Source organism: Camponotus floridanus, unplaced genomic scaffold (genome assembly GCF_003227725.1).
Source record: "Camponotus floridanus strain SB8 unplaced genomic scaffold, Cflo_v7.5 scaffold137, whole genome shotgun sequence".
In the NCBI taxonomy this organism is placed as follows: Eukaryota; Metazoa; Arthropoda; class Insecta; order Hymenoptera; family Formicidae; genus Camponotus; species Camponotus floridanus.
In genome coordinates this window covers 256,969-271,570 of record NW_020229256.1, presented here as the reverse complement: position 1 = coordinate 271,570, position 14,602 = coordinate 256,969, and the positions used below count along the sequence as shown (strand labels likewise).

Genomic DNA, 14,602 nt, shown 5'->3' with positions numbered 1-14,602 from the left:
ATAACGGATTTTGGGCATGTGAACGTTGTTTAGTACATGGCGAACGGTATAAAAATCGGACTATTTATCCAGATGGTAATTATGAAAGAAGAACGAATAGTTCCTTCAGAGAGCAAGTAAATAGCGAACATCACAAAGGAATATCTCCTTTAATTAATATTCACCCACCAATTGACATGATAAACAGTTTCCACTGATGCAATCATCTCCTTTATTAGGAATATGAAGAAACTATGGAGTGCTGGTTGAAGGTACAGAGGAAAAATATATTAAAAATTATGTAAAAAAAAACAATTGTTTCTCTGTTAATATTCACAGTTTCCAAGGTTCAGAACACCTCCCTATCAGAATAAAAATTTAGGCTACTGAATATCTTTCCTTTTATTGTATATGGACATTATTTCAAAAAATAAATTTATATCAGAAGTTATTATATAAACATTTTCCACAATTGATTATTTCACCACCTGGTATTCGGATTTATGTGGGATAAAAACCAGAAACCAAAATACATTTGTTGAGGTCAATTGCTCCATCGAAAATAAATTAAAAATAAAGTACATTCTAAAAGCAGAAACTCGTTCAGTAAAATGTAAAAAATCATAACGGATTTTGGCATGTGAACGTTGTTAGTACATGGCGAACGGTATAAAAATCGGACTATTTATCCAGATGGTAATTATGAAAGAAGAACGAATAGTTCCTTCAGAGAGCAAGTAAATAGCGAACATCACAAAGGAATATCTCCTTTAATTAATATTCACCCACCAATTGACATGATAAACAGTTTTCCACTTGATGCAATGCATCTCCTTTATTTAGGAATTATGAAGAAACTATTGGAGTGCTGGTTGGAAGGTACAGAGGACAAACGATATATTAAAAAATTATCGTACAATTCAAAAACACAATTGTCTTCTCTGTTAATAAAAATTCAACAGTATATCCCAGAGGAATTCCAAAGAACAACTCGATCCCTATCAGAATTTAAAAAATTTAAGGCTACTGAATATCATTTCCTTTTATTGTATATTGGACCAATTATTTTCAAAAAAATTTTACCAGAAGATATATATAAACATTTTATGATTCTTCACGCTGCTATTCGGATTTTGTCGGGAAAAGACACAGCACTAAAATACTGTACGCATGCCCGAAACTTATTAAAAAAATTTGTACATCTCACAGCAAAATTTTATGGAAAGGAATTTTTAATTGGTAACGTCCACAATCTACTGCACATTGCGGATGATGTGTCATTCATGCAATGTCCTCTATCTGACATTACATCATTTCCGTTCGAAAACACATTAGGAAAAATGAAGAAATTATTACGTAGTGGCAATAAACCTTTATCGCAAATATGCCATCGTTACAATGAAATATCTTGTATTCATCAAGCGCAACCAAATGTATCATATGGAATTAAAGTTCTAAAAAAATCAAGCTGTCAAAATTCAGGAAAAATAAATATAAAAAAATTAAAATATAAAGATGTGCTCTTAACAACAAAATCACCTAATAACACAGTTTTACTTTTTAATGGCAGTATAATACAAATTAATAATATTTATCTTCCGGAGAATCAAACGCATATGGAACACATAGAAATTTGTGGTGATATTTAAAAAAAAAAGAAATCTATGTATAATTATCCATGCAATTCAAAATATTTATCAGCATGGACTGTAACGAAAAGAAATGGAAAGATTGGCACATATAAAGTAAATGAGATACAGAAAAAAATGATAAATATAAATCTCAGTGTAGTCGAGAAAGAAAAAATTTATGTATTAGCACAATTACATATGTAAAGAAACAAGTTTACAATTTGAACATTTTGCTTCATGGACTTGAGACGCCACTGAGCGCTCGGCATATATTTACTTAACAATCAAATGTTTGTAAAAATGTCTTATATATATCGTGCTACGCCTGTCGCATCGTAAATAGCACAATAAAAATTATAAATTCTTACATTTTTGCATCCTTTCAAGGTAAGTGTTAATTAAAATTTAAAAAATTGTTTATATTATTTATTTTCTATAAAAAATTCATGAGTTATATAAAAATATTTTTTACAATTGCAGATGAGTAATGATTATAAATATAGGTTAATTGAATTTAAAGGCATAAGAAATAATGTTAAAAGTGTTGATATTGTGCCGAAGGAATGGATTATGTGGGATGTTAAAAAAAATGCATTCTTATGTCACTTTATGCCACGGCCTTATAATAAGGAAAGATTAGCAAAATTAAGAAATCTTGTAAAAAATTGTCAACCACCGAATTACTCATGGCCGAAATACATTGTACAGTCATGCGGGAAAGCAAGTAAATTAAAAAAAAGTTTTAGTTTTTACACACAAACACACACACACACACACACACACACACACATATATATATATATATATATATAAACTTTGTATTATATGGTTATTAATACACTAAGAACAAAAATAAGTAAACCATCAAAATATGCGCTCACATATACAGGGTGAGGCAAAAGTATGGAAACCCCTAAATTTTTCGAAAACTATGCATTTTAGAAACAAATGTTTCAGACAAAGATTGTAAGGTTTCAAGTAATGCATTACGTAGCAATATCAGTGTAACCTTGAATAGCACCGTCAAGGTCACATAAAAATCACTTTGAATTTTTTAAATGGAATCCCCTACTTTTTATTATATATTCTTGTAGCTTGTTTCAAGAGCTTTCCAAAACACTATAATAAAGTATTTTTTCAGTGAGTAACTTTTCAAGTTATAAGGCTCGAAATAATTTCTTAATTTTACATAAACCATAAAATATCTAGTAAACCATTCATTTTTCGATTATCTTACCTTCATACTTTTATGTACAAAATAATGAGAGGAATCAATTGGTGTAAAGAAAACACATAGTTGTTTCTAAGAAAAAATATGTAATTTGCAATTAACAATTCCATATTTTTTCTTAAAAACAACTGTATGTTTTCTTTACACCAATTGATTCCTCTCATTATTTTGTACATAAAAGTATGAAGGTAAGATAATCGAAAAATGAATGGTTTACTAGATATTTTATGGTTTATGTAAAATTAAGAAATTATTTCGAGCCTTATAACTTGAAAAGTTACTCACTGAAAAAATACTTTATTATAGTGTTTTGGAAAGCTCTTGAAACAAGCTACAAGAATATATAATAAAAAGTAGGGGATTCCAAAAATTCAAAGTGATTTTTATGTGACCTTGACGGTGCTATTCAAGGTTACATTGATATTGCTACGTAATGCATTACTTGAAACCTTACAACCTTTGTCTGAAACATTTGTTTCTAAAATGCATAGTTTTCGAAAAATTTAGGGGTTTCCATACTTTTGCCTCACCCTGTATACTGCCAATGAAACATATACTTATTGCATTATAATTATTGTTTGAAACAAATATGTTGTCCTTGAATTAAACATCCCATATGGATTGTTTAATCTAATGACAACATATTTGTTTCAAAATAATTATATTGCAAAAGATATGTTTTATTGGCAGTATATGAGCGCCCATTTTGTTGGATCTACTTATTTTTTCCTCAGTATATGCTTATTTTTCAATAATTTATTGTAAAGAAACGCAATAATAATTTTTTGGAAATTTATTCTAAAACTACTAGAGAAATAAATTACTTGCGTTGTAAAACAATTTTTCTCTCAGTTTTTTTATATAACAATTATTTAAAAAAAAATTACTACTTTTTAATAATATTTATAAGTAATACTTTTAATGTACATTATTATGAATAATTTAGGAACGTATTCTGAAGCAGAGGAAAAGTTAAAAAAATTGAATCTCCAGCAATATGTTCTTACAACGGATAGTGAGTTAGATGTTGAGACCGCAAGTAAATCGAAAAACAATTTCGAAGAAATAAGTTATAATGAAAAACAAATAACTGATGAATATCATCAATCGTTTTCGAAAGAAATTTATGACGAATCCTATCGTAAGTCTTAATATACATATATATAGTGCACATATATTTATAATTTTTTATATTTTTTATTTGATTTTAATTTTTCATTGAATTGTTTAAATTTTTTACGCTATTACATGGTAATTAAATCGGGTTCTCATCATTCTCTTTATCTTGTAATCAAGTTTTTGCTTGATCTCTGTAGTTTTGAATTTTCTGAAGGTTCAAGAAAAAGTACGCTAAAAATATAATTGCAAAAATTAGCACAATGACATATCAAATAATAATAAAAATAATAATAATAAAAATAATAATAACAAAAATAATTTAATTAAAAATATTTATTTTCAGAAAAAAAAATAAAAAGTTGAATATACATAGAAAACGGTCAGATGAGTCTTCTTCGGAGAAGGAGGAATTAGAACTAGCAATTGATATTTCTGAAGAATCGACTGAAGAGCTATCATCGACTTCTTCTAAAAAATTTAAATGTACTCAAACTAATTGCAAGCATGAAGGTAAATTAAGTTGTGAATGAGATGTGATATATTGATAATTTCTATATATTGATAATTTTTTCTTGAATTTTCAGAATCTTTAAAAAAAATAGAGGAAAAATTACAAGAATTAACAAACGAAATAACAGTTCTTAAAAGACCAATCTTAAAGCTTATCATAAACGTGGAAAATATTTTATCTATATTAAAAGACCAAGTAAATAGAGAGCAATCAAGAATTTCATCAGAAGATGAGGAGGATAATGAAAACCTAATTACATTACCATGTGATAGCATGGAACAATTGAGCAATTCAACGAAAAAAAAAAAAAAAAAAAAAAAAAAAAAAAAAAAAAAAAAAAAAAAAAAAAAAAAAAAAAAAAAAAAAAAAAAAAAAAAAAAAAAAAAAAAAAAAAAAAAAAAAAAAAAAAAAAAAAAAAAAAAAAAAAAAAAAAAAAAAAAAAAAAAAAAAAAAAAAAAAAAAAAAAAAAAAAAAAAAAAAAAAAAAAAAAAAAAAAAAAAAAAAAAAAAAAAAAAAAACAATCAAAATAAAAATTGAGCAAACAACGGAATAAAAAATAAAAAATTATCGAGTAGTTGTTCTATATGTTAATGAATTTTATATTAATTTTTATAATTTTTTTTTTTTTTTTTTTTTTTTTTTTTTTTTTTTTTTTTTTTTTTTTTTTTTTTTTTTTTTTTTTCAATATAATATTCATAAAAATAATATCAATATAATATAATTATTAATATAATAATAAATATATTATTTTTAAATTTTTATTATTAAATTCTTATTTATATAATGTAAATTCTAAAAAAAAAAAAAAAAATTAAAAATTAAATTCATTTTTTTTTTTTTTTTTTTTTTTTTTTTAATTTTTTTTTTTTTTTTTTTTTAATTGTGATTGTCACATCAAAAATATAATTATCTTGACAATAACCAAACAGAAATTATTTTATCGTTATCGTGGGTTCTCATTAAAATACCTAATTATGACCTTATATATTTCCCTATGAGACCTGATATAACTTTATAAGGGTCTAATAATGATACCTTATATGGACTTTATAAGAAAATAGTGTTATATGCTCATTTAGGTACTGATAAGGCAAAAATATCATATCCCTACAACGAAATTAGGTAAACGGTATATGGTCCTTATCGGAATCCTATCTTAATTTCTAATTAGGTCCCTATGAGGACCTGACTTTAATTTTATAAGGACCTAATAATGATACCTTATATGGACCTTATAAAAAAATGGCGTTACATGCTTATACAATACTGATAAGGTACTGATAAGGCAAAAAAAACAGGCCCCGACAATGAAGTCAGGCAAATATTGTATGGCCCTTATCAAGACCCTACTTTAATTTCCAGTCGGGTACATACTTTAAGGTCGTAATATGTAAAATGCATAGTTTGAAGCCATAAATTAATGTTTCGAAATTCGTTTATCAAAAAGTTTAAGAAATTTTAATTATTTAAATCGATATCCTCTAAATATATGAATGAAAATTTTATTTTACATATACAGGGTGTCCGTAAATTTTCGACCTTAATGAAATAAATAAGTAGATTGGCTCGAATTAACAAGAAATGACCGGTATTGCTTTGGGATTGTCGCAATAATTAACGAAATATTAAATAAAAAAGATCGGCCAATCTGCGTGAGTAAAAGCGCGCGGCGACGAGAGTCATCCCACCGTAATCCGATACTACGAACGCGGCGAAGCGGTGGGCGGGTCGCTCTCCGAGACATGATGGTGGTTTGCGATATATCGCAATACCGCGCCGAAAAATGACCCGTCCCCCCTTTTCGTGGCGAGAAAATGATGCGCTATCATTTCCACACCACCTTGCGGTAGATAGCATGGTGCGCTTTTTTTATAGTGGTTTCCCCCATAGGCCTATTCCACTCTCAATTTAAAAATTATTCAAAATGCCATTTACTATACGCTGAATATATCGTAAATGTAAAAAATTAATGGACAGTACCTTTACAAAAATTCGTGGTTGAAAATTCCTCGATAAAATGTATTGCACACGTTGATAATGTGATACGATGATAAAATTCTTCAAGAATCCTTTCTTCATCTCGTACACGAAGACGCACTGCTGGACCGGTTATCCCGATATTATGCACGACACTCAGTTTCACATAATTATTGCACAACACGTAAAATTGTACGGCCACTTGGTTTTCGTGCACGCCCGAGAAATGATTCCATGTAAATTGCGGCCGCACGATAAGTATTTTCTCCCGCTAGTCCGTATGCCACAATCATATCCGTATATTCCTGCAGAGTACACTTCATTTTCACTGTTAATTTACTACGCAAACACAAGATTTTTATTAAAACGTCTTAGCTCTCGCACGCTGTTACCAGACTGCGTACGCCAGCAGCACGCAACTACAGCTGACAGCTGAGCGGACATGTGAGTGTAAGCGTACGTGTGAGTTCGACGCCTGCGCACTATGATTACACTCGCATGTCCGCTCAGCTGTAGTTGCGTGCTGCTGGCGTACGCAGTCTGGCAACAACGTGCGAGAGCTAAGACGCTTAGTAAAAATCTTATGTTCGCGCAGTTAATTACCAGTGAAAATGAAGTGTACTCTGCAGGAATATACGGATATGATTGTGGCATACGGACTAGCGGGAGAAAATACTTATCGTGCGGCCGCAATTTACATGGAATCATTTCTCGGGCGTGCACGAAAACCAAGTGGCCGTACAATTTTACGTGTTGTGCAATAATTATGTGAAACTGAGTGTCGTGCATAATATCGGGATAACCGGTCCAGCAGTGCGTCTTCGTGTACGAGATGAAGAAAGGATTCTTGAAGAATTTTATCATCGTATCACATTATCAACGTGTGCAATACATTTTATCGAGGAATTTTCAACCACGAATTTTTGTAAAGGTACTGTCCATTAATTTTTTACATTTACGATATATTCAGCGTATAGTAAATGGCATTTTGAATAATTTTTAAATTGAGAGTGGAATAGGCCTATGGGGGAAACCACTATAAAAAAAGCGCACCATGCTATCTACCGCAAGGTGGTGTGGAAATGATAGCGCATCATTTTCTCGCCACGAAAAGGGGGGACGGGTCATTTTTCGGCGCGGTATTGCGATATATCGCAAACCACCATCATGTCTCGGAGAGCGACCCGCCCACCGCTTCGCCGCGTTCGTAGTATCGGATTACGGTGGGATGACTCTCGTCGCCGCGCGCTTTTACTCACGCAGATTGGCCGATCTTTTTTATTTAATATTTCGTTAATTATTGCGACAATCCCAAAGCAATACCGGTCATTTCTTGTTAATTCGAGCCAATCTACTTATTTATTTCATTAAGGTCGAAAATTTACGGACACCCTGTATAAAGTGTAATTTGAGGTCTCTCTCCGTGTATCATTATAGTACTAATAATGCCATCTATTCGTGAATTATATAGGGCTCAAATTTATACATTTAATATATTCACATAATGTTCCCAAATCATACATTTGATATATGAATACTTTGAGTCTTGACCCTAAAGTATGCAAAAGTCTCCAAAATATTCATTCGCCTGAAATTCTGTTCCCGTTGCAAACATTTAACATATATATATATATATATATATATATATATATATATATACCTATAATTGTGTTTATATTTCCTTTAATCATTGTTAATTTAATTTTTTTTTAATAATAAATTACACTATTATTTAATTAGTTTAATTAATTTAAACAATTATATATAAAACAAACTATAAAATTTGATTGGTATGTGAAAACCATATAATAATTTATATATATATAATTATATGTAAAACATATAATTTATTATATGTGAAATAATTGCTATATATATAAATAATTAACTTTAAAATTTAGTTTATAAAATATATGTTTTAGAGAAAAGAATTGTATTTATTTTTAATTCTTTTATTATGATTTAAGATAATATGATGTGTTTAAAAAAAATATAAAAAAGTAACTAAAATAAAATAGAATTATTTTACTTATACCTAATTTTTGAGTTAAACAATTTGTTATATTATTTTTTATTGACAGAATATTAGAAAAATTTCTCGCTCGATATCGCTAAGCTAAATTTCCATATACTAACCTTGATGGTGATGTGTGATGGAAGGTGGCACCGTCGGATGATATGGTGTCGGTGGGTACGGCACTGGACAAAGAGCTGCACCAGCTGCTGCAGCGGCCGCATAAAGATGATGATGATGATGGTGAGCTGAATGATGCGGATGATGATGCATAGTCGTTGTTATGCCGACTTTGTTTCTCAATATTCTCGATATACTGGATACTGAAGGAACGTTGTATTTATCGCAAACGCCATCAGATAGCAATCGATCCCTGATCTCCCAGGCAAAAATTCCTGGATCCTTTAACTTTAATTGTTTAATATATTGCACGACTTTTGGCGTGGTTACTCGCGGTTTACTACCACCAATCGCGCCTGGTAGAATACTACCCGTTTCATGATAGCGTGCTAATATTTTACTGACGCATCCATGACTGACACGTAGTTGTCGTGAAATATCACATGGTCTGATACCCAACTGTGCAAGTTCGACAATTCTCAATCTGACAGCATTAGGAAGAGGTCTACCATTTACGAATACACCTCCTAACTGATTTACTTCTCCATATTGCTGTTGATGTTGCTGTTGCTGTTGTTGTTGTTGTTGATGTTGTTGTTGTGCTTGTGCTCCAATTTCAATGTTGCTGTTTTCTGTGACATAATTAATCAATATTTTATTGTACTATTCATTAAAAGAAAGTTACAAAAATAATTAAAGTTTAATATTTAAAAAATGGATTATAAATATTTTGCAATTATATGATTTAATTTATTTATAAATACATATTTCTTTCTTTAAATTTATATTAAAATAATCTTTCTTTTCTTTAAACATAAATTAATATTTAATAGTTATTAGAGAAAGGGAGAGAGAGGGAGGGGAAAATATAGTTACATAATAATTATAATAGTTACACAATACTCATGATTAGGAATTTAGGATTTTAAATATATCTCACGTTAGTCATATTCCTTTCAAAAAGGTTTCACAAATGTTTCTTTGAAACGTTTCATAATCGACTCTTGAAAACGTTTTCTGATTGATTAAAATGTCCACTGCAGAACGTTTAGATTAGGTTAGGTTAGGTTGAGTGCAGAACATTTAGAGATACGTCTCTTTTCTGATAAAAAAAACGTTTAAAAATGTTTAAAACATGTTTAAAATATGTATAAATATTTTTTTCTTTGTGTTTTTTGCACAATAAATAACGATATAACAGTATCGACACTAAAAACTCATATTACCACTAAACTCATATTGCCATATATATCTTATATATTTAATTTTATATTCGTGAGTCTGACATTTTTAATAATTTTTTTCTTTTATTCGTTAATTTTTTTTATGAAATTAATAAAATAATGCATTCATACACAATCTCTAAAAATGAATCAGTACATTATCACTAAAAACAGTAAACAGAGTCACTGATACAGCAGTTATAAGTTATTATAGCACTGTAAATCAATAATATTTCACTGAAAGAATTAGTAATATTGACTGTTTTAATCAGTAATATTAATTCATCTGTTTCATATAAAATTAAAAATTTTATTTATATTTACACGCATATTAGAACATGAATGTTTAATAAATGATGATTTATTTTATATTTTTAATATATAATGAACAATCATTTTCGTTTATTCGCCAGACATGTCCGATTGATAAAATCGATTTAATATTTGAAGTTCCTCTATTGAAATTATATTAGAAATTAAATCGAAGTGATACTTTTAATTTTATTTGTCGCTCTTTGGAAACTTTATATAATTCTCATAACTAAAACTTAAGTATGAGAAAAACAGCGCATCGTAGCGGTAAACAAACAAACTAGCGATTACTGACTTTACAGTGAAATTTTACTTTCACTGACTATAATTAATAAGATATAAGATAAAGTAACAAAAAATAAGCGTTTCTACTAGAGATTAATGAAATACTAATTCTTAGTAATCTTATTTATATATTTGCAAATAGAAATTAATATAATTTTCGTAATTATTATATATATACAGGGTGTCCCATTTTAAATAATACGCTCAAATATCTCCTAAATGGTGCGTTACATAAAAAAATGTTTCAAACAAAAGTTGTATGGCTTGAAGAGGCCATCAGATGGTGGCAATGATTTGACCTTGGAGAGTCATTTGAAGGTCACCGTCAATTTCTTAAATGGAATCCCCTATTTTTTTATTGCATATTCTTGTAGCTTATTTCGAGACCATTCCAAAACACTATAACAAAGTACTTCTTCATTGAGTACTTTTCGAGTTATGAGGTTTGAAATAATTTTTTAATTTTACATAAACCATAAAATATCTAGTAAAATATTCATTTTTCGATTATCTTGCCTTAATACTTTTATGTACAAAAATACTTCCGACTACTATCAACAAAAGTACAACATTTAAATCATTATAAAAAAATTCAATAAATACAAAAACGTAATGATAAATAATAAATTAAAAAGTAGATATAAAATAATAAAAAAGAACATAATAAATAATAAAGTAAAAAGAAAAAGTTTAATAAAAATATAAGCTTAAAAAAGTTTGAAATATTATAATATCTATTTGTAAATATTAATACAATTAACATCAAACTATTATTAAATACTACATTTAAAAAATTATGCATATATATGAGAAGTAATTATTTCAATTTATTCTTATTTGAATTTACTCTTTTCACATATTTAGCGTAATATAATTATATTTTAGTAGTATTTACAAAGGCTTAAGATTTTAGAAATAATACTAACAAATTACTTTGTTACATTGTAATTATTATTAATTGTATATTTTAAGAGCAGTCGGGAGACGCCGCGCTAGGTGTGTTCGGCGTGTATACATAATAAAAATATTAGCGCACACATACATAAATGTATGTATGTGTGCGCTAATATTTTTAAATTTATCGCGGCGTCTCCCGACTGCTCTTGTAAAATATAGAATTAATAATAATTACAATGTAACAAAGTAATTTGTTAGTATTATTTAATTCTAAAATCTTAAGCCTTTGTAAATCATATTTCGCTAAATATGTGAAAAGAGTCAATTCAAATAAGAATAATTATTATTTAATAATATTATTATTTAATAATAATTACTTCTCATATATATACATAATTTTTTAATGTAGTATTTAATAATAGTTTGAAGTTAATTGTATTAATATTTACAAATAGATATTATTTCAAACTTTTTTAAGGTTATATTTTTATTAAACTTTTTTCTTTTTACTTTATTACTTATTATGTTCTTTTTTACTATTTTATATCTACTTTTTAATTTATTATTTATCATTACTTTTTTCTATGTATTTATTAAACTTTTTTTATAATGATTTAAATGTTGTACTTTTGTTGGTAGCAATCGGGATCTTTTTTTTTAATTTTTTAATTATTTCATCCTTTTAAAAGCTCTGTGTATATGTGTGCGTGCAGTTAAACGTATTGCTCAAAACCCAATAAAATCCTATTCAACTAAATTTGTATAGATGCATAAGCATGATGAATAATTAATTAAAGATAATTATCTTCTGTTTTCTTAAAATTCCTTTTCTCTCCTTTATTCTGGGTTGTCATTATAATTTGGATATACAGGGTGACCCATTTTAACATAGGCAGCCAAATAACTCGAAAAATAAGCACACTACGAAAAAATGGTTAGAATCAAAATTTCGTCATTTCGAGGGGGACGTACAATGACGTTAAAATCAGCCCCCCACCCCTCCCCCTGGGCGGTGAGGGGGGGGGCAAGTTTGAAATCTTAAATGGAACCCCCTATTTTTCATTGCATATTCTTGTAGCTTATCTCGAGAGCTTTCCAAAACACTATAATTAAGTACCTTTTTATTAAGTACTTTTTGAGTTATAAGGCTTAAAATAATTTCTTAATTTTACATAAACCATAAAATATCTAGTAAACCATTCATTTTTCGATTATCTTACCTTCATACTTTTATGCACAAAATAATGAGAGGAATCAATTGGTGTAAAGAAAACATACAGTTGTTTTTAAGAAAAAATATGGAATTGTTAATTGCAAATTACATATTTTTTCTTAGAAACAACTATGTGTTTTCTTTACACCAATTGATTCCTCTCATTATTTTGTACATAAAAGTATGAAGATAAGATAATCGAAAAATGAATGGTTTACTAGATATTTTATGGTTTATGTAAAATTAAGAAATTATTTCAAGTCTTATAACTCAAAAAGTACTTAATAAAAAGGTACTTAATTATAGTGTTTTGGAAAGCTCTCGAGATAAGCTACAAGAATATGCAATGAAAAATAGGGGGTTCCATTTAAGATTTCAAACTTGCCCCCTCTCACCGCCCAGGGGGAGGAGTGGGGGGGCTGATTTTAACGTCATTGTACGTCCCCCTCGAAATGACGAAATTTTGATTCTAACCATTTTTTCGTAGTGTGCTTATTTTTCGAGTTATTTGGCTGCCTACGTTAAAATGGGTCACCCTGTATAGTTTATCGATAACCTTTTTTTACTCGAGCCCTCTTCGCAGATAGTAAGATGCAATACTGCTACCACTATGCACATTATGAGTGCGGCGCAATCATGCAGACACTACCGTGTGGAAATTTTATATAGGCTATAACCGGGCCCTATAAAGGTTTCCTAATTTTATTTGAGGACCAAATTAGGACGCCCATCTTGGCCCAATCTCGAGATGTCACGCTCTTCTATCTAGGGCCCTTATTGATTTCCAAACTTAGGCCAATATAAAAATTTTGGTTTGGGTTAAAATCTGACTTTATTTCAACCGTCATTTTTTTTCATGGCGACATAAACAAATGTTAAAGCTGACGGAATAATCGAAATATTAATAGAATTCAGCAACATGAATAAAGGTAATCTTTATATATTTCATATAAAAAAATATTAATTATTTTTAACGATATTCTTTAATGAAGTTGTATATTTAGATAGCATTTCCGACACTTCTATATTCAATTTGTCAGAAAGAACTTTAATCTCAGAAGCTGTATTGAAATAATAAAAGTTACAAAGTAGAAAAATACATGAACTTTTTTCTTGTAAATTGACTTAAGAATAATCCAGAAGTTCATGTTCATTGAGCAACCAAAAAATGTTTTTTGATTTTTTATATATTTTGTTCTACTTTCATTTAATATTGAGAAGAGCAGCTTTCTATAAGCCGCCATATTTTGACGCTAGCGTACATTCGTTGCCAATAAATGCCAGTAAATGTTATGGCGCTAGTGCGCTACGTTACGTGACGTAGCGCAATGTGATTGGCTGCGGCGCTGCGCGCGTCTCGAGGTTGACGATCACGACCGGCAATTGTTTATCACGTCCGGCAGTTGTTAATCTCTTCCGCCCGGGACGACGCAGAGTTGCTTTCCGACCGTGTACGCAGTAACACGTACGTTCTGCTCGTGCGGTTTTTTCCCATGATTAATACACAGTCTGTTTTTGCCTTGTAGTCGTGACTGTTTTCCTTGGCAGTTAGGTTAGGTTAGATTGGCAGTGTTATCTTTACTGCGCGTTTTCTGGATTTTACTGAGGAGGGTAATTGTAAGGACACGTTAGATCTCTTATCTCATGTCGCTTCTGCAGACATTATTGATTATAAAACAAAAGTATCGGATTCCTTTTCTGAAATTAGTATTGACTTTGATTCATAGGTCAAAGCGAAACTTTTATCTCTTTTGCAAACGGTCGATGACACTCCTGCCCCCGTTGTTAAAGATGACTATTTAGTCAAAATTAATTTAAAAGACAATTCAACGTTTGCTTGCGCTCCCCGTAAATTCGCTTGGTACGAGCGGAATCAAATTAAAGAAATTACTGAGGATTTGTTAAATAGAAATATTATAAAGTATAGTACTTCGCTGTACTGTTCTAAAGTAATTCCTGTCAGAAAAAAGAACGGTTCTCTTAGACTTTGTGTCGATCTGCGTCCGTTAAATGGTCGTATTGTCAAGCAAAAGTATCCCTTCCCCCTTATTGAGAGATTGAAGATTGCTTGGCACGTTTAATGGGGGAAA

At 29.3% G+C, this 14,602-nt stretch overlaps 1 protein-coding gene across 2 annotated transcripts in view; it reads right to left on the bottom strand.

The window, feature by feature from the left end:
- LOC105258850 (paired box protein Pax-1) overlaps positions 1 to 14,602 on the bottom strand; it is a 300,736-nt gene that overhangs the window by 134,387 nt on the left and 151,747 nt on the right. For both annotated transcript variants that reach the window (XM_025406242.1, XM_025406243.1), the window contains exon 3: positions 8,585 to 9,214. In XM_025406242.1, coding sequence (XP_025262027.1) covers positions 8,585 to 9,214 — 630 coding nt within the window. The remainder of the gene's footprint in view (positions 1 to 8,584; positions 9,215 to 14,602) is intronic.